The 21665-nt window shown below is 39.6% G+C and overlaps 1 protein-coding gene across 1 annotated transcript in view; it reads right to left on the reverse strand.

Annotated features, from left to right (window-relative positions):
- Positions 1-21665, reverse strand: part of LOC111569772 (metabotropic glutamate receptor 4-like) — a 254424-nt gene that overhangs the window by 205209 nt on the left and 27550 nt on the right. The window contains exon 2 of the mRNA XM_023272120.3: positions 12389-13448. Coding sequence (XP_023127888.1) covers positions 12389-12961 — 573 coding nt within the window. The 5' untranslated portion in view covers positions 12962-13448. The remainder of the gene's footprint in view (positions 1-12388; positions 13449-21665) is intronic.

Below are 21665 nucleotides of genomic sequence, written 5' to 3' on the forward strand. Positions count from 1 at the left end.
CCCAGACCTGAATCCAATTGAACATCTCTGGGGAGATCTGAAAATGACTGTGCACCGACGCTTCCCATCCAACCTGATGGGGCTTGAGAGGTACTGCAAAGAGGAATGGGTGAAACTGGCCAAAGATAGGCGTGCCAAGCTTGTGGCGTCATATTCAAAATGACTTGAGGCTGTAATTGCTGCCAAAGGTGCATCAACAAAGTATTGAGCAAAGGCTGTGAATACTTATGTACATGTGATTTTTCAGTTTTTTCATTGCTAATAAATTTGCAACAATTTCAAAAACTTTTTTCACGTTGTCATTATGGGGTGTTGTGTGTAGAATTTTGAGGGGAAAAATGAATTTTATCCATTTTGGAATAAGGCTGTAACAAGAAAAAAAAATTGGAAAACGTGAAGCGCTGTGAATACTTTCCAGATGCACTGTACATTTGTGGATTCTGTGATGTAAAAACTTGCACTTCTGCTGCTCGTATATTAAACCAGGAGGGAATACAGAGTTTTTATGATGTTAGTTTTCATGTTTCAGCAAAAACATGCGTCCATTACACCGGGTATTTTTTCACTTAACTAAGCAGAAATAAACAGCCTATAATACACACATGCAGTCTTGTGTTCAAACATGCCCACCCATGAGCACACAAACCAACACAAGGGTGGTTGGCATGTACAGACAACTGACAGATGGTAGAAGGTCTGGATCTGGATTCTGAAGGGATGATTGTCAACTCTTGAAGATACAGAAATGTTGTTACGTCTCATTTGCATGGAGAATCACTCACTCATACTTGCTGCAATGAGATCATATCTAAGGCAAAATATAATTATCGAGTAAAAACAATGTAATTACACAGGAAGACACAACATGAAGCTCACAGAAATCCTGCAGAGCGCAGACCAACACCTGCCTCCAGTAATTTCTTTCGTGCAAGAAAAACAAACAGGGAGGAGAAGCGAAACACCATTACAAAAGATCACAAGCGCTGAAATCAAAAATTGTTCCAGTTATAATAATCATTCAAATCACGTCATTTAAACCTCATTCCCATACATACATTGGTGTTAAGATGAAATGCTTGTCGTGTGGCCTTGAGGCTTGTCAGAACTTTCTTTTTTCAGAGGAATGAGTTACCATGAATCAATGCTTATTCATGCAGCAGCAAATAACACAAATGGAAAAATCGAGCAATAATAAAGACAAGGTGATATTTTCTTGAGTGCAAAGACCACGCTTGGGTTGTATTTCATTAGTATATGTCTCACGTCATTTTTTAAAGTTCAGACTGGATTTAGAAAACACTTTCTACAACTTTTTGCATAAAGACTGCATATGGTAAAGCTATATTTAAATTCCTTAATAAAGTCTTGTCTTTTTCTCTTTAGAAATACAGAACATAATAGTAGCCTTAAGGGCAGGATATACCACAAGAATATATATTACTAAATAACAAATAAAAATTTCTACATGCACACCAATTAGCCACAGCATGAAAACAACCGTAGAAAATTGTGCAAGGACCACCTCATGGCACCAAAACAGCCATGACCTGTTGGAATGTTGGACTGTGGTTAGACTGGAAACTGGGGACTTTGGAGGCCAGGTCAACGCCTTGGACTCTTTGTCATGTTTGCTGAGCCATTTCTGAGTAGTTTCTGCGGTGTAGCAGGGAGCACTGTTTTGCTGGGAAAGACCATTGCCATCAGGAACCTTGCCATGGGAGGGAGAGTAAACGCAAGAACATGCACGCAAGAACCCAAGGTTACCCAGCAGAACACTGCATTGTAACAAGTAGGTCAATGGTATTCACTTCATCTGTCAGTAGTTTATTGTTGTAGCTTATCAGTATGCGCTGCTATCGTGATATAATGCCTTTATTATGTACCCATGTAACTATATATTCACATTATACATGACAACTTACACTATCACTGTGATTGGTTGAACTTTGGCATGGACTTTGGCAGTTCTCTGCAGCAATAGTATAGTATAGTATAGTATAGTATAGCATAGCATAGCATAGCATAGCATAGCATAGTATAGTTTAGTTTAGCATGGTATGGTATGGCATGGTAGGTTATAGTACGGTATTGTATGGCACAGTACGATACATTATAGTATAGTATAGATTTTTTTGTTGTTTGTTTTACTGTGCATTTTTTGCTCATTTTGACTAATTGTTTGGGACGCACTTGAACTGACTAATAAGTAGCACATTATTATTATTATAATTATTATTATTATTATTATTATTATTATTATTATTATTATTATTATTATTATTATTATTATTATGTATTTTTCAAGAAAACAGGTGTGTGATCCCAAGATTAAAAATAAAAGTCTTCTACCACACAAAGTGAAGCTTTTTGCATTCTCTTCAGTTTCACTTCTTCTGGACTTAATACATTTTTATTCAACAAGAACAAGAAATGAAACATCGTTTCTGCAGTGGAAGGGGTGATTTAAGGGGTTACAAGGCATAAAGTTGACCAAAACCCTTCTGTTCCTCAGTTATAGCTTTGAATAATGGCCTAAGAATTGTTTTTTCCATAACACTATGATGTGACAGTGAAGTTAACCTTTGGTGTTTTTGGATATTAAATGTCATCACTTCATCATTTTACCCTATTAGACGTTTGTCTGAAGTTTTGTCATCACACCAGCATAATAATTCTTGAGTTATGGCCAAAACTATGTTTTGCGAGGTCATAGTGACCTTTGACTACCAATTTCTAAACAGTTCATTCCCGAGACCAAGAGCATATTTGTGCCAAATTTAGAGAATTTTCCCCACCGTGTTCCTGAGATATAACATTCACATGAATGGGATGAACAGCCTAACAACACCATTCTTCTAGTCACTGTTGTCACCAGCATGGAGGCCTAACAATCTGGGCTACTCTGTGAAAGGCTGAAATGTTGGGGGGTTTGATTTACAATTTGACCAAATCAGGACAAAAAAGTCTTTCCACCAAATGCCTCTCTCATATATTGAGGCTGACAGAGTCTTGCACTCTACGTGCAGGCAGCGGGTGCAAACGCAGAATAAAATGACATGGATGATGCTGAAGCCGCTCTGGTGGTCAAAAAAACAACGGATTACCAAGTCCAATAATCTCTGGCTGATCAAAACCAAAAACTGAGACAGATCAATTATTACTGCGTGTCTATTAGAATATCAAAGAAGGGAGAAAGAAGAGATGGCTTAATAGCGGCACAATCAGACAGTCAGCATTTTGTTAATGGAGTAGTTGGAGGAGAGACAGTGAAGAGGAGGGCAGGGAGAGGAAAAAAACGTGGCATAGGAAAATACAGAAAATGGAAAAAATATCACCTCCCTGAACTGAGCAGGATTATTATGTGCAGCTTCCACAATGACTTACAGTTCTCTGGCCAAAATGGCTCTCATTTTGAAATTGCAGAGTAACAAAGCCCTATACTGTCTTTCCATTTGTGCTGCAGTATCACCTTTTAAAACAAAAATGACACGGTCCAGTTTTCTAATAAAGGATGTAATATTCTCTTTTGAAATACATTTATACTGAAACCTATGGATAAATCTAATAATAAATAATAACTTTGACATGAAATGAGCCTTTTTGTGGCAGCAATATGTAGCAGCATCCCATAAACTCCAAAGTATATAACAAAATAACTTCTTTAACAATTCTGACTCCACTTTAAACATGTCACCTTGGTGCATGAAACTGAAATCCATGTAAAGCAATTAAAAATAAAAAAGCTCTTCATAGCGCCATACTGAAGCAGTCAGTGTGAGCAATCATCTTGTCACTGGCTCACTGAATGAGTGGGCTTGGTTGAAGTGAGATGCCTCGATGGGCTGATACTAGTGAATCTTGATTTAGCTGTCATTCCCACAAATGAGTTGCTAAATCAATTTTGGCACAGGGCCGTCATTCTACTGTGTCAATGGAAGGTTTATGGGGGAATAAAAACCGTCAGAACAAGGTGAGACCAAGCATGAAATTTCATGACCCATATTTTTGTGTTTTAGACACACACCATATGAGGGTCCCAGTAGGTAAAAATGTCAAGAAATATATTGGATATTGAAGGGTTCACAGCTATACTGCAGAGTATTTAAAAGAGTGGGCAATAAAGAAATGCAATAAACAGGGAAACTCATTTTTATCTATGCAGTGATTAAGCCAAAACTTAAAATGTGTTTTATGCATATGGAAATACAAGGGAAGAAATAACATACATATAATACAATTCTCAAAGCTACTGTTCTGGGGATTTTTTTTTTTTTTTTTTTTACCTCTAATCTAATTCAGTCTGTGTCCAAATTCTAAATTAACACCAAAAGCAAGCCTGTAAATTTGCAGATTTGATTAAATTTTCTTTAGAAGCTCCTCACAGGTTATTGCTTCTTTCCAAATGAGTACAAGCCCAGTGGCTAAAAGATAAAATGCAGCTCAAATAATATGTTTTGAAAAGCTGGCAAGAATGAGATGGGTCTGACAGAAAATCTATTATAAAGCCAATGTTCATTAAGATACACTTTTAGAAATGGGCAGATAGCTCCACAGTACAAAGGCTGTACTTTAATTATAGTGTCAAAGACAAACCAATCCAGATTTTTTTTCCTTTTAGACTTAAAAATCTGCTTCAAGATTCCTCTCAGTTTTCTCACAGAGAGAAAAGCAGACATGCTTGTGATTTTGTGGTATGTCAACTGATCTAAAATCAACAGATTTTTTTTTTTTTTTTTAACCGAACTGGTCTGACACTAAGATGCAGAGGATCAGCTGGGGGGAAATAACCATTTATTCACTAAAAGAGGTTGCAGCAAAGCCGATGGTAAGCACCTCTGAGAAGGAGCGATGTGGAGGAGCTTTGACCACAACACAGCTGCAGAAAGGATCTGCTCACTCATTCAAGGAACCATGAAGGAGACTGTCAGCTGATAATGATATATGCCATTGTCTTCACAGTTTGCTTTGTGACAGGTGCATCCTATATTATTAAAATATGGTGGAAAAGTTTCAGTACTTTTCATCAGACATTGCTGAGTGAAAACTGTATGTATTCTAGACTCAGTACTCATAAACTGAAATATTTCAAACCTTTATTTGTTTTAACTTCGATGATAATGGCGTACAGCTCATAAAACCAATCTAGAATCTCAAAATGTTAGAATATTACACAGAGGGCCACAGACACATCAATAAAGGGCCCGTAGACACTCCCACACAAGCCCAAGAAGAGCTCAAATCACCTATTTAACTCAAAATACATGCAAAGAGCCTGTAAGTTCTCAGACTGATTGAATACATACAACCACAATCACAGAGAAGACTGCTGACTTGACAGTAGTCCGGAGCACAATCACTGAGACCCTCCACAAGGAGGGTAAGACTAAAAGTACATTGCTGAAAGGGCTGGCAGAGTGCTGTATCAAAGCATATAAATGGAAAGTATTATAGGAAAAGGTGCACAAACAACAGGGATGAGAGCAGACTTGAGAAAATGATCAGGAAACGCAGATTCAAGAACGTGAGGGAGATTCACAAGCAGTGGACTGAGTCCGGAACAAGAACATCCAGAGCCACCACAGACAGACGTGTCCTTGAAATGGGCGACAGGTGTGAAATCCCTACTGTCAAGCCGTTCCTGAACACCCAACAACATCAGAAGTGTCTTACCTGGGCTAAGCAAAGAAAGAACTGGACTGTTGCTAAGTGGTCCAAAGTCCTCTTTTCAGATGAAAGTAAATTTTGCATTTCTTTTGGAATCTAAGATGCCAGAGTCTGGAGGAAGAGTGGACAGCCAAAACATCAAAATTACTTGAAGTCCAGTGGGAAGTTTCCAAGGTCAGAGAAGATTTGGATGCCATGTCATCTGCTGGTGTTGGTCCACCTGCATAGTCATCACGCACCCTTCTACCAGCTGATTTTGGAGCACTGCATGCTTCCGTCTGCTGAGGATCTTTTTGGGGATGCAGATTTTGTCTTCCAGCGGGACCTGGCATCTCCCCACACTGCCAAAACCACTCAGAAATAGTTCACTGACCATGGCATTACAGTGCTAGATTGGACAGCTAACTCACCAGATCTAAACTCTGAAGAAAATCTGTGATGTGTTGTCAAGAGGAGTGTAGGATGAACAGTAAAGAAGAGCTGAAGGCCCCTATAGGCATCTATTACCCTTCAGCAGAACCACAGGCTGATGGCCTGCATGCCGTGCCACACTGCTGCAGTAACTCGAGCAAAGGGTGCCCCAACCAAATACTAATAGAGCATACAAGATCGTACATTTCAGAGTTTGAATGTTTTTGCATTTATAAATCCTTAGTCTTTGAAATATTCTAATATTTTAAGGGGGTGTGTAGTTATGAGCTGTAAGCTACTATTGTCAAAGTTAAAACAAAGGCTTGAAATATTTCAGTTTCTGTTGATGGAGAAAATAGCACAACCTTTTACTACAGACTCGACCTACACCTTGTGTCGCTCTTTATTCCATTACCTTTGTCACTGATAACGTCCTTTCCTGTTGTTGTCAGCCAGATCTCTTGATTCAGTCACCTTTTGTTATTGATAACTGTCTGCCACGTCTCTTGTTCTTTTACCTTTTGTTCTCTACCAGACACCTCGACTCCATCACCATTTGTCATTAATTAGCAATCATATGCAAACTGGCCACTATTCTTTTCTGTACTAACATACTGTTGCCTCCCAGCGGTCTGACCAACTCTATAAAATGTTTGATACTATAAATATTCTGAGTTGGCTTACCTTCACAGACTCATGCTCTGTGTTTTTAATTCCACCGTGTAACAGAATACGAATAAACACCTCACTACAGCAAACCTCGCATGAGGACTTTGGGTAAATTTCTTCATCACTATGTACTGACTGGATACAATTTTCACTTTGAGTAATGTCTGATGAAAAATTCTGATGGTTTTCCACGATATTCTAATAAGGTGGGATGAACCTGTATATGTACTCTGAATGAGATCGACACTGATAGCTTTTATCTTACAAGCTGTCATGTAATTGCATCTTTACTATGAGTGTGATTTTTTTTTTGTAAGGGCACACAAAAATGAGCAAGCAAATGAGCAAATGGCAGCAAAAGAAACACCAGTAAAAACAAAACATGAGGAACTGCAGCCTGTGAATTTGATTTTTAAAGAACGTGAACCATTCTTCTTTACACCAAAAAATTGGTTCTGAATCCCATCAAGCTGCTGCATGTTGGTAAAATAAATCCAAGATGTTTTGGGTCACTGTGTTAAATCATAGTATTTTAAATAACAGATAGTGTATTTATATCTGTAAATCTGCCTGACAATGTATTATTCAACACTGTGGTTCATTATTTACATGACTTTACTGGCTATGTTATCATGTACAAAGTCCCACAATAATTCATGAAAAAATAAGGCTCAAAATGGCAGCTCAAGGCGATCTATAATCAACTATTCATAATCTATGGTGCTCATCTCATCCTAACCACAAAATATTATTTGCTTTGCCTTTTGTTGACAGTTTGAAACACTCAGCCCACGAGGGATCAGACCAATTAGACTGCCCAACATGAATTACAGAAACGCCACATGAGAGCAGTGTGGTAACACCGCTTGTCTGGATCAAAAAGGAGAAAAAGAACGTTCACATAGATATTGATGCTTTCTTTTTGTCTCAGAGACCTCTGCAGTCACTAAATGATTTGTCTTTGTTGTGAAGATTTTCCACAATATACAGGTGCTAAACAACAGCTCAGTAGGTCAGCTTCTGTATCTCCAGGAAACAAAAGCACAGACTAAGGGTAAGAGAAAGTGTCGAAATGAGTGGGATGCCGAAGGCCTGTCTGCTCTTGCATGAAAAATCATTGTCTTTTACTTCTCTTCATCTAAATGGATCATTTCTTTGCTCTTCTCTGGACCCTTTACTACTGAAACTAGCTATTCATTGAATGTGAGATTCTCTTTCCAGCCAGCACTAAACTGTAATGTCAGAACAAGGAGCCAACAAAATGCTTTCCAGTGAGCATTAAAGGCTAAACACTGTGAGCTTCTTATTCCTGGGTCACCACCTCTCTATTGTGCTACTCATGTGTACTAGAGAATGAAGCAAATGAAATTTATAAAGACTATTTTTCATTGAACAAGAGCCAAACTTTTGCTGCAGTTGAGCCAAAAAGGAAACCCCCTTTCAGGACTTCCTGCTGAGCTAAATACATAATCAGAAGCAACAGACCCAGTGGTGTAATCTGCATTGTAGGTGATGTGTGTCAACTTTATGAATGCATCTGCTACACAAATGAATTATGTAATCATCTGACATAGCTTGTCTGTGATCATGATTTATCTTTTCCCCAAATGCTTGTCACAGCAGCTCCCCCTACACTAAAATGTTCTTGAGCTGCAGCTCCTCGTCCCCATGTTATCATTACATAAGTCTGGACTAAAATATTCATCAAGCTGCTCTGGACCACATCTGTATGCAGCTGAGTGCTGAAGAAACACTTTTCTACAAACCTGCTAACTACACCAGGGCGGCTGCTGCTGCTGCTGCTGCTGCTGGTGGCTTTAAAGCGGTTTGCGTGCAAACGTGCTTGATTACTTTTGTATACGGTTGTGTTTCTTTATGTTAAATGTTTGCATACATGGTGAGTGCGTGTGTGTGTGTGTGTGTGTGTGTGTGTGTGTGTGTGTGTGTGTGTGTGGTTGTGCAAGCATGCACTTGTGTCTACATGTCTAAGAATCTGCTTGTCTTCATCAGCATGCTGACCTGGTACTTGTGTGCATGCATTGCTTTCATTTAAAGCAAACATTTATGTCTAGCTGCAGTCCTAGCAGACACAGTTGTCCTTCTCTCTGCATGCTAGATCATGCAGCAAATGATGTCTTGCTGGCACGGGGTATGTTATGAGCAAGCTGTAAAGTTAAAACCTTCCAGGGCCCTAAGAAGGTCCATCAGGGCCAGGAGGACCAGCTGCTATATGGCTGACCTGAGGATCCCGAGGAAGTCATAACTCAAGACCCTGCCTAAATGACCACACACCACTCTCCATTAAAGGTTTACTGTTTAATCCATGTAACTGATCAGACTACTTTACATCCTGTCAAGAGCTCACTGTCTTTTTTGATTGTTGTAATGACCATTATTCAATTAGTGTGGATGCTGATTGATTGGTCACTGTCTTGGAAAGTGTTTGATTTTAAATAGTGCGACTCAGAAGCCCAAGCAAAGATGAACTGGAAAAATCTCCCCATGTCGATCTACTCTACCCCTGTCAGGCTGGAGCGTCTCTCTTAACCTCTAGCTGTCTAAACGTTAAAAAAAGCAGAAGAGGGGAATGATAATATATACATTGAGAGTAAAGAGAGAGGAGATCAGAGAAGGACAACGCTTAGGTGCATTAATAAAGAAGGAACGAGCACTGTGCTAATGACGAAGGATGTGAGGCTTCCAAGTGAGAGTGGGATCAAGAACGCACTGCAGGAGATGCTCATTACTGTGGCCCACACCGACTTTTACCTGTATGAGTGCACATACAGGCATATTTTATGAGTGGGAGACAGAAAGAAATAGAGTTCATGTACAGGGCTTTGCATGCCCAAGTGTATTTTCCAGTGGGTTATACGGAACACACCCATGCATGGACCCATACACAACCTGAAAAAAAGACTCACACGTGTACACAATGAAATATGAAAACGGATGTACAAAACCTGAGTGTGTGTGTATTCTGTCACGCCAAGTTTACTCTGATTAACGCTGGGGGCCTTGACAAGAAGGATACATCCCATGTGGTTTGTAACACTCTGAAATCAGGGAGCTTATCAAATAATACATAGACTTCAGGCTGTTGCTGTGGCGTGTTAGATTAACTAATGCATAAATAAGCATTAAAAAAATAAATAAAAGCTTCACATCCATCTCACCAAAATCCAGAGCTGTACCTAAATCACCTTGCTGATTTGAACCTCATACTAACTCTGCGATTTTTGGTTTTCAATCTAAGTATGTTCGGGTTTTAAAATTATTCAACATCACTGCACCTTACCTGGAATTATGACTAATGCTATAGTGTTCATGGCTTCTGTCCAATTGCACTGCAGTGCAGCTGCATACAAATAGGCTTCCCCCCATAAACTACATAACGTATAACAGCTGACATACTTTACCTCAGATCTCACATGATATAGGCTTTATCACACCTAACACAATTATCATCTGTGATATGATACAAACATATTCCCACAATCATTTGAGTAAAAGGTAGAGATCCTAATTATAGTTCACTGTTAATACACACTGCAGAACATCTCTCCTGCAATAGATGTCACAGCATTGATCACACTGGAAGGCAGTAGATGAAGCAATGCCAGACTCTGCTCTGCTTCAGCAGTAGTCAAACATCTGGCACCTGAGCTGAGAGCATTAGCGCGGCAAGCAGGAACAATGGTGAAGAAACAGCCATCCTATCAACATATCAATCCTTTGCCTTCCTCTCACACTGTAACTAAGGGTTGTTTTCATTACTTCTCAGTCAACCAGTGATTATTTAAGGGTCATTCCAGAATTACAGAACATTCAAAATTTTTGAAAAATAAACCTTCTCTTTTACAATTTTCTGCTACATATTTGTCAATAATAGGTAATAAACTATCAAAGGCTTGATTGGCTCAGCTTACACATCAATGGTACAATTTTTATTATTCTTATTATTATTGTTTTATTATTGTATAATATTATTGTTGTTTCCTAACCCTACTCTAATCACAATAACAGAGTTGATTATTCACGCTAATGTTAATTTTTTCTCAGGAGTAGAAACTAGATATTTAGCTAGCTGTTACTGCTGACCAAGAGGACAAACGTACTGATGTAAAACAGTAAAGAAAAAACTAAAAATGATTTGTCTTATCCTGATAATACGCATAACAGGGTTGCATGAGGTAGAGTGAGACATTCAATCAAGACTAACAATGTTATGAAAATATGAAAAACAGAAGAGAGGACATAGCTTTGCTCTACCCATTGTTTTGGAAAACTGTTTGATGATGTCAATTCTAGCATTTCATGTGATTCACTTTTTTCTTCTTCTTCAACCAGCTAAAAAGGTTATGCTAACAGGGTTGCGTGCATGTTGTGGAACACATGTTCCATGCAATAATAATTATTTAAAACATTATGCTGATTTTAAAAAATGTTCCCACAATTACAAGAGACATCAATGAAAATGTGTACATATGTGCAGCTGTGTTGTGCCTGCTATGCTGGTTATCCTGTGTCACTCTGTGAACACTGACACTGCTTCAAGTTCCACCGCTGATGTTTTGAAATTGCTGACCTTAATAGGGATGCCCTAAAAGAAAGCAATAATGTTTGGAGTGATGCAGTCAGTGATGTGAAAGCCCTGTGCAGTGACAGTAAACACCAGGCCTGTGTCCTTCCTGAATCAGCCACAGCGATGCTGCTCTGACAGCCACAGCCTACCTCTGACCTTGCAATTCTTTTAAGGAAGACAAGCCGCAGTGATGTTTGGTTTACAAATTAATTTTCATATGAGAGAAACAGGAGGGTAAACTGAGGAGTCAGGATTGACGCAGAGAATCTTAAATATATTTGTTGTTTTTTAAATCTGAATGTTGTCAAAAAATAGTCTCTTGTTTTAACTAACACAGAATTTAAATAAGTCATGAGCTCACCAGAACCAATGAATGTGATCTGAGTAATATTTGTTCTAATATGTGTAATTACCCATGAAATAATTTCCCACATGTGACAGTAATTTTTAAAACAAGTATTTTGTTTGTAAGTCAAAAAAAGGGTGTATTATTTTGCAGTGAGCTAAGCGGTACACAGCAATCATACCTTCAGTAAAGCAGAAAGAACTATTATGTTTGCCATGGCTGGCTGGCCAGAAAATAAATATTTGTCTTTAATAATTTATCAAATGTCCAAATGTCCATGAAAAGAACATATTTTTCCAATATCGTAAGCAGATGTAAACAGCAAACTGATTGAGAGAAAGGCTATGGGGTAAAAATGAAATAAAGTAGTATCTATTAATCACTTCTGTATTGTGACAGGCAATACCTCTCACTGCTTAGCAACCAACTCTTCCAGGGCAATAGTCAGTGATGAGATTTACCAGAGGATTTCCTCACTAAAATTTTGAAAGTATCCATTGTGTGGCAGCAGTTCTCTATCAGTTCTCTAGCTGTTCAATATACATTGTTCTCTTGTTCAGCAGCCCATGTATTTCAGCATTTCAGAGTTATTAATTATTCAAATAAATACTGTATACAAACAGATCAATAAAGCAAACACATCACAAATCACAGGTTTTTAGTATCATACAGCATTCAGAACAGCACCAAGCAAATAACTGTTGATATCTTACCTTAAACAGGCGGAGTATGTTGGCCACCATGATAGAGACCGAGCTGGAGGAGGCTCCGATGACACCCACCACCCGCTCAGGTTTGGTGATGATGGGTGCTCCCCCACCAAGACACTTGACGTCAGTGCCGTCCTTCTCGATCAGAGCCTGCACGAAGGTGAGCGACTGCTCCAAGGCGTGAGTGTCCCTGGAACAGGTATCGAGGATTCGTGCTCCCAGTGTGATGTTAGGCAGTAGATTATTGTCATTATTGATGCGGTCAAGGGCGAAGAGCATAGCCTCCAGTCTATGTATACCCTTCTCCTTCTTCAGCTCCCCACATGGTTTGCCATCGTGGCCCCTTGCATGCACTGGAAAGAGCCCACCTAAGGAGATATCTCCGTCAATGCGGATGGAGTTCAAATGTGTGTGTCCTGGCCCTTTGGGTTTGGCAGCCTGAGTGGCCTTGAGGGAGCTGTGGAGAAGCAGCAGCAGCAGAAGCAGCAGCGGCAGAATCAAACCGTTTCTCTGACAGCCGGTCCGATCCGGTCTACACGCCAGGGGCTGAAACATGACCACAGCCCGAGCACACATCCACACCGTACAACCAACCCAGCAATCAGAAAACAACAAAAGCCAGGTATTATTTTATGATGGCCAGCGGGTTAATTGCAATACCTCTTCAAGCAGCTGGCACAGAAAAGGCTTCCTCTCATGTTTCTTCTCTCTCCCAGGCATTCAGTTAATGTAGAATATGAGCTTGGCTCTTTCACAGGATGTAATCCTGTTCTCTTCTCTTTCACTCCCTCACTCCATCATCTGACCACAGTGGTAGGCAGCTGTTCTTGTGTCTGCTGTTATTCACAGGCTTGCCTATGGAGATCCTTCACTTGGGGCATTAGGAAGAACAAAGGTGAATGATAAGCTTTTTTTTCCCTCTGTCTATCCCTCCCTCTCTCTGTGTCTCTTTCCTCTCCACCTCAATCAGAAGTTTTTAATCTCCCCTGTTCCCCTGGGCAGGGATTTGGTATATGTCAGAGCCCTCAGGCCTGCTTAGGTCCACAGGCTTCAGAGTGAATTCCTGAAAGATGAAAAAGAGAAGAGAAGTGAGACAGAGCACAGAGAAAACAGAAAAAAGGCAAAGGGATTTGTATTGGTATGAGCTTTTCAATACTGTTTTTTTTTTTGTTTGTTTGTTTTTTGTGCTTAACCTTTTTACTGCAGAATTATGTGGAATGAAGAGACAGTTCTGCTCCCAAACTAATTTCTTCCTCCTATACAGTCTGCCCACATCTACCATTGTGAATTCAAAAGGTTGCCATGGACTCCCAAGGCTGACAGGGCCAAGAGTCACATCCAACATGTTTCATTTTCACCTATCAACACAGTCAGCGGACGCACTAAGCCACTATCACAATGCTGTGACATTCTTGGACAATCACATTTCCCATTTTTGCTGTCAAATTTACATCAACCTCACAAACTGAAAAAGTACTGACTTTTTTTGCTGTTCCAGTAGCACATGACTGTGCCGTCGGCACTGGCAGTAGCAGTTCTGTCTTCTGTAGTCTGTGCGTGAGAAATTATTATTTACATGAAAATGAATCACCATTGCTGACACATAACATACATCTTTAAAGGCTACCAAATCATTGAAAACATTAAGGATCAAAAGGATTGAATAAGCTCCTGATAAATCTGATATATCTGTATGTCAAATGGACTATTCCATCATTACTGGCTATTTCTGCTTACGACTGGCAGAATAAATGACATATATTATAAAAGGGGTTCATAAGTGGGTCTCAGAGTCTCTTAAGCATGTCTAAGTCTGTGCCTCGCAGGGTGGAAAAGTACAAAAAACGCAGGAGGGTAGCGTTTGAGAAATTAGTTTGAAACTGTAATTATGCAATTACACATGAAGAACAGCTTATGTATTCAAAGTCAGTGAGCAGATACATATCCACCTTCAGAAGTCACTGCATTACACAAGCTGACTCCTGATTCAAATCAGCAGTTAACACAGCAGATGGAGGTGTTCGTACATATTACCATAAAGGGGTATTTTACACATACTGATGACATATAGAAACCAAATAGCGAGTTGTTGCGGTCTTTTTTTTCAACTCTTTAACAGAAGTTGTACATTGCTTAATTTTTCACGACTGAGAAAGTGATTTGATGAAGATTCTTGACAGATTCAAATGTTGTAGATGAGCTCGTCAGGTACACGATGCAAATAAATAAAGCTGGATTTTGAGCCTCTGAGCTTCATCCTGTAATTTGCATCTATGCACTCTGACAGTATTATTATGCCTGATACTTTAACACAATGTACACATGTCACGTAGACACACAAAAAATGCCACTACAGACTATAATGTATGTGCACGTCTACACCTGTTCACCCCTGATGTTGTAATAGGCTCTGAAGAAACAATCTCCCTGCACACGGCCGTCGAATAGGACTGTAGACATTGGTTTTCCAGCAGAGTGGGTTGAGGCCTTGGATTGGCAACGGCTGAGATTCATTGAGAGCATATTGGAAGTGACAAGGTCCTTTGAATACACCCAACTATCTCCTACTGAGTGAGAAGTAATTTTTGAGAGTTGATTCACTGCAGGTCCACTTAAACTGCTGCAGAGCAGATGACAGCTGGAAAGCCAGCCAACTCACCCTAGACCCCATAACCAAATAGAAACTATGCAGCAGCATATCTGACATTAGAGCAAACACTGAGATAAAGGCAGTGAGAGCTGCTGCTGCTGCTGCTGCTGCTGCTGCTGCTGCTGCTGCTGCTGCTGCTGCTGCTGCTGCTGCTGCTGCTGCTGCTGCTGCTGCTGCTGCTGCTGCTGCTGCTGCTGCTGCTGCTGCTGCTGCTGCTGCTGCTGCTGCTGCTGCTGCTGCCAGCATAAGGTGGTATAGACACACACGGACAAAATTGTTGGTACCCCTCAGTTAATGAAATAAAAACCCACATTTGTCGCAGAAATAATCTGAATCTGACGAAAGTAATAATAAATAAAAGTTCTATGAAAATTATCCAGTGAAAATCAGACATTGCTTTTGAACCGTGGTTTAACAGAATTATTTTAAAAAATAAACTCATGAAACAGGCCTGGACAAAAATGATGGGACCCCAAGAAAAGACTGAAAATAATGTGACCATAGGGACATGTTCAATCAAGGTGTGTCCTCTAATTAGCATCACAGGTGTCTACAAACTTGTAATCAGTCAGTCGGCCTATTTATAGGGTTACAGTAGTCACTGTGCTGTTTGGTGACATGGTGTGAACCACACTAAACATGGACCAGAGGAAGCCAAGGAGAGAGTTGTCTCAGGAGATTAGAAAGAAAATTATAGACCAGCATGTTAAAGGTAAAGGCTATAAGACCATCTCCAAGCAGCTTGATGTTCCTGTGACTACAGTTGCACATATTATTCAGAAATTTAAGATCCATGGGACTGTAGCCAACCTCCCTGGATGTGGCCACAGGAGGAAAACTGATGACAAATGGAAGAGACGGATAATAGGAATGGTAAGAAAAGATCCCAGAACAGCCTCTAAAGACATTAAAGGTGAACTCCAAGGTCAAGGTACATCAGTGTCAGATCACACCATCCGTCTTTGTTTGAGCCAAAGTGGACTTCATGGGAGACGACCAAGGAGGACACCATTGTTGAAAACAAATCATAAAAAAGCCAGACTGGAATTTGCCAAACTGCATGTTGACAAGCCAAAAAGCTTCTGGGAGAATGTCCTATGGACAGACGAGACAAAACTGGAACTTTTTGGCACATCAGCTCTATGTTCACAGACACAGAAATGAAGCATATGAAGAAAAGAACACTGTCCCTACTGTGGAACATGGAGGAGGCTCTGTTATGTTCTGGGGCTGCTTTGCTGCATCTGGTACAGGGTGTCTGGAATCTGTGCAGGTACAATGAAATCTCATGACTATCAAGGTATTCTAGAGAGAAATGTGCTGCCCAGTGTCAGAAAGCTTGGTCTCAGTTGCAGGTCATGGGTCTTGCAACAGGATAATGAGCCAAAACACACAGCTAGAAACATCCAAGAATGGCTAAGAGGAAAACATTGGACTATTCTGAAGTGGCCTCTATGAGCCCTGATCTAAATCCTAGTGAACATCTGTGGAAGGAGCTGAAACATGCTGTCTGGAGAAGGAACCTTCAAACCTGAGTCAACTGGAGCAGTCTGCTGATGAGGAGTGGACCAGAATACCTGCTGAGAGGTGCAGAAGTCTCACTGACAGTTACACAAATGGTTTGATTGCAGTGATTGCCTCAAAAGGTTGTGCAACAAAATATTAAGTTAAGGTTTCCATCATTTTTGTCCAGGCCTGTTTCATGAGTTTATTTTTTAAATAATTCTGTTAAACCACGGTTCAAAAGCAATGTCTGATTTTCATTGGTTAATTTGCATAGAATTTTTATTCATTATTACTTTTTTCAGATTCAAATTATTTTTGTGACCATTGTGGGTTTTTCTTTCATTAACCGAGGGGTACCAACAATTTTGTCCATGTGTGTAGGACAAAGGAAAATAAATGCACCTGTAAACACTGAACAGGTCAAATAAGAAAGTGTTCTGCAAGATCACAGATTTCAAGTCAGATGTCATCAAACTTCATGTTTGTATGTCTCCCTCACATTGAAAAATGCTAGCCAGTCTGCACCAGTTTCTCACGAAGGAAAATGATCTTATACCCCAGAAGATTAGATGACGCATTATCATGTTAATCAGCTTGTTTTGTCTCATTTCAGATTAATATCTTATGGCTTTTCCTCTTAGACCAGAATTCAGGTAATTTTTTCAGTAATTTGAAATATCTCACTTCATTCGGGGTGGGCTGACTATACCCTCTGAATTAATCATCTTAGGTATTAGCATCACTCAGTTGAAGCATTGAGGTTAAGACAGACCACCCTTCAGACCTTTATTCAGCATGACACATAGAGATGCACTTACTCAATTTAGAAATCAGGTTCCACATTATCAGTGTTTTCAGTGTACAATGCACCAAGAAAGTATTCACAGTGCTTCACTTTTTCCACGTTTTTTTATGTTACAGCCTTATTCCAAAATGGATTAAATCCAATTTTTTTCCTCAAAATTCTACACACAACACCCCATAATAACAATGTGAAAAAAGTTTTTTTTTTAAAATTGTTGCAAATTTATTAAAAATAAAAAAACCTGAGAAATCACATATACATAAGTATTCACAGCCTTTGCCGTGAAGCTCAAAATTGAGCTCAGGTGCATTCTGTTTCCACTGATCATCCTTGAGATGTTTCAGCAGCTTATTGGAGTCCACCTGTGGTAAATTCAGTGGATTGGACATGATCTGGAAAGGCACACACCTGTCTATATAAGGTCCCACAGTTGACAGTGCATGTCAAACCTCAAACCAAGCATGAAGACAAAGGAATTGGCTGTAGACCTCCGAGACAGGATAGTCTCAAGGCACAAGGCTGGGGAAGGTTACAGAAAATTTTCTGCTGCTTTGAAGGTTCCAATGAGCACAGTGGCCTCCATCATCCGTAAGTGGAAGAAGTTTGGAACCACCAGGACTCTTCCTAGAGCTGGCCGGCCATCTAAGCTGAGTGATCAGGGGAGAAGGGTCTTAGTCAGGGAGGTGACCAATAACCTGATGGTCACTCTGTCAGAGCTCCAGCGTTCCTCTGTGGAGAGAGGAGAACCTTCCAGAAGGACAACCATCTCTGCAGCAATCCACCAATCAGGCCTGTATGGTAGAGTGGCCAGACGGAAGCCACTCCTTAGCAAAAGGCACATGGCAGCCCACCTGGAGTTTGCCAAAAGGCACCTGAAGAACTCTCAGACCATGAGAAACTAAATTCTCTGGTCTGATGAGACAAAAATTGAACTCTTTGGAGTGAATGCCAGGCGTTGCCTTTGGAGAAAACAAGGCAACACTCATCATCAGGCCAATACCCTCCCTACAGTGAAGCATGGTGGTGGCAGCATCATGCTGTGGTGATGTTTTTCAGCGGCAGGAACTGGAAGACTAGTCAGGATAGAGGGAAAGATGAATGCAGCAATGTACAGGGACATCCTGGATGAAAACCTGCTCCAGAGTGCTCTTGACCTCAGACTGGGGCGACGGTTCATCTTTCAGCAGGACAATGACCCTAAGCACACAGCCAAGATATCAAAAGAGTGGCTTCAGAACAACTCGGTGAATGTCCTTGAGTGGCCCAGCCAGAGCCCAGACCTGATTCCAGTTGAACATCTCTGGGGAGATCTGAAAATGACTGTGCACCGACGCTTCCCATCCAGCCTGATGGGGCTTGAGAGGTACTGCAATGAGGAATGGGTGAAACTGGCCAAAGATAGGTGTGCCAAGCTTGTGGCGTCATATTCAAAATGACTTGAGGCTGTAATTGCTGCCAAAGGTGCATCAACAAAGTATTGAGCAAAGGCTGTGAATGCTTATGTACATGTGATTTTTCATTTTTTTCATTGTTAATAAATTTGCAACAATTTCAAAATAAAAACGTTTTTTCACATTGTCATTATGGGGTGTTGTGTATAGAATGTTGAGGAAAAAAATTAATTTAATCCATTTTGGAATAAGGCTGTAACATTAAAAAAAACTGGAAAACGTGAAGTGCTGTGAATACTTTCCAGATGCACTGTATATCTTATTTCCATAACTCTGCTATAATACACTGTGTGTAACAGAGTTACAGTGCTGTGGCTCATATTAATTTATAAGCCTGACACATCGTAAATATATCTCAGCTCTGGTTTGCTTTTGTAGCACTGCAATGACCAGAATGGCCACAAAGAAAACAAAGTTACAACAGCAGTGGATGAGAAGACAAAATGCGTATATTTACAGAAGAGCCCTTAATGGCATATCTCGATAAACATGTACAACACAGACATGAGGAAAAAACAACAAAAATAGTTACCAGCTACAAAATGTCAAAGACAGCTGCAGGAATTACTGGAGATTTATATCAAGAGAACAACCTTTCCTCAGGTGCAAAAGCATATTTTGGAACAGACTGCATTCATTTCAAAAGGCCATACAATAACCTTCAGGCAAATACGTGGGTATTGTTACATGGCCTTGCAAGCAATAGCAGCAGCTGAATCTACAGGAACTCCATAATTCTGATAGCTCAAAATCTGTTTAAAATAATACTGTATTCTGAACTATTGAGAAATTGTTCACGTTGCACAATAACAGTGTTTCTTTTTGGCAACTTTATTGCAAAACATTCAATTTAGTGAGTGTTTCTGACTCAACTAACACCAAATAAAATAATCAATGTCTGCAATTAGCATAGGAAAATGTGGTGTGGGAATGTTTAACATTAAATCAAATCTAGTTTTGCGATTTGCAAGCAATTTAGATAATCAGGGACGGTATATGGATGTTTGAAGGAAGTCTTGAGAAAGAACACATCATATTAGCGTAAATATGGTAAAACAAGACAACCACACTTTTCCAGGTATATACTATTGAGAAAATGACTTTTACACTTGTCCTATGGTTAAGATTATTCTGAGAGACATATTCCAAAAGGAGAGCCTTCCTCACTGAAGCCCTTTCTCTCATAAAAGTGAAGCATGAAATATGCTAATGGCTGAATGGCCCATTTATGTAGCTTGTGTTATCATTCACATACTCACCCTCTTTCCTGTCAGGCTCCTGAAGCAGTCAGAATCATTTTGTCTGACAGCTATCGCTGTTTTTTTAGCTCATCATATCCTTGGCTGTTTGATAGATTTCCCTGTTCACTACTCCAGTAAAGACGTGAACCACGAACACGTTTTCAGGCGTCATTAATTTATTTCCTCCTTGTCAGCAAAACACGATACACAAGACATCAGAAACTCTAGCAGGTTAAACTGAGCAAACCAAACACTTTTAAGGCCTGACTGTCTCTGAAGGAAATATACACGTTTCAAGCAACATTAAAATTACAACCAATAATTCAACAAACTCTGTAGGTTGTGTTTTAGCTGTAATCTCTTCATTCAAAAACCATACCTGCTGTTGTGAATGTGTAGTTGAGACCCACCTTCTCACCCAATAAATACCGAAGTCATTGGTGAAGATAAAACTCAGGAAAATCTTCAAATTCTAGACTCTGGTTGCTAAGAGCAACGATAGTACAAACAGAATCTATTTTCCCTGAAAGATAGGTGTTTCTTCCACTCTCTCCAATCTGCCTGCCCTTACAATTCCACTTCACCCAGAAAAAAAGCATAAGGAGTGTCTCAGTGATGCTGCAAAGCTGCCCTTCACCATCCAAGTCTTTCAGTTTTTTCTTATTACTTCATATTAGAAATATCCCAGTACCAGAAGTTTGGTAGCAGGTAACAATACCACAGAATTGCCATGGTTTTCAAGACCAAATGCAAGCACAATATAATCTATCAAAATAATGTATTTCAAAATAAACCATTCTATTGAATGAAAACCTGCTGCACACACAGATGCATACAAAGCATTATATTTAGACTGATTAAACAAAATGAGAACGGTTATGAGAAGCATCCTACTCTAGTTAGGAGCTATAACTAAAAGAAGTGCAACAGCCGTAGCCAGAGCATGTCTGGTATGGGGTTATATTTAAATTCTTGAACTGTTGAACATAAAAATAAATAATTACGAAAATCAGGCAGTAAGGGTGCTAGAAAAAAATACATTGAGAACAGTGGAATATTGCAACTTTGAAAAACAGTCAAAACAGTACAAATATTAAATATCCATCAAATAAGGATATGTATCTGCTGCCTGTTGTCAAATGTTGTAAAAGAATGAATTACCATATGTAAAAATACAGATTTTGATGAGGACACTATGTATAATTTTCATGAAAATTAAAACGTACATTTTTTTACAGTATGAAAAAGACCAGTCTTAACCGAGGAATGTAGCATCAGGATTTTTTTTCTGTATAAAGAATATTTTGGCATAAAAAACTGAGTCAAAGACTTGATGTAGATATTAAGGATGCAAATTTTCAACAACTTTCTCAACCAATAGTTGGCAGCATGATCAATAGATAATCAATGAATTACTAACATGATTGAACTATAGCAAGAATTATATGCATTTATTTTTCTTTAAATACGGACCAGTACATTTTGCAGCAAAGATGGCTTGGTTGGATTAGACACTTAGCAGCATGTATACCATCCTAATAGACTGCAGCTTGTCTTTGTTATATTAGCTTACATGAGCTTTGAGGTCATTACCCACCGCAGAAGTCTTTGTCATGGTGGCCTACTT

Source organism: Amphiprion ocellaris, chromosome 5 (assembly GCF_022539595.1).
Source record: "Amphiprion ocellaris isolate individual 3 ecotype Okinawa chromosome 5, ASM2253959v1, whole genome shotgun sequence".
Classification (NCBI taxonomy): Eukaryota; Metazoa; Chordata; class Actinopteri; family Pomacentridae; genus Amphiprion; species Amphiprion ocellaris.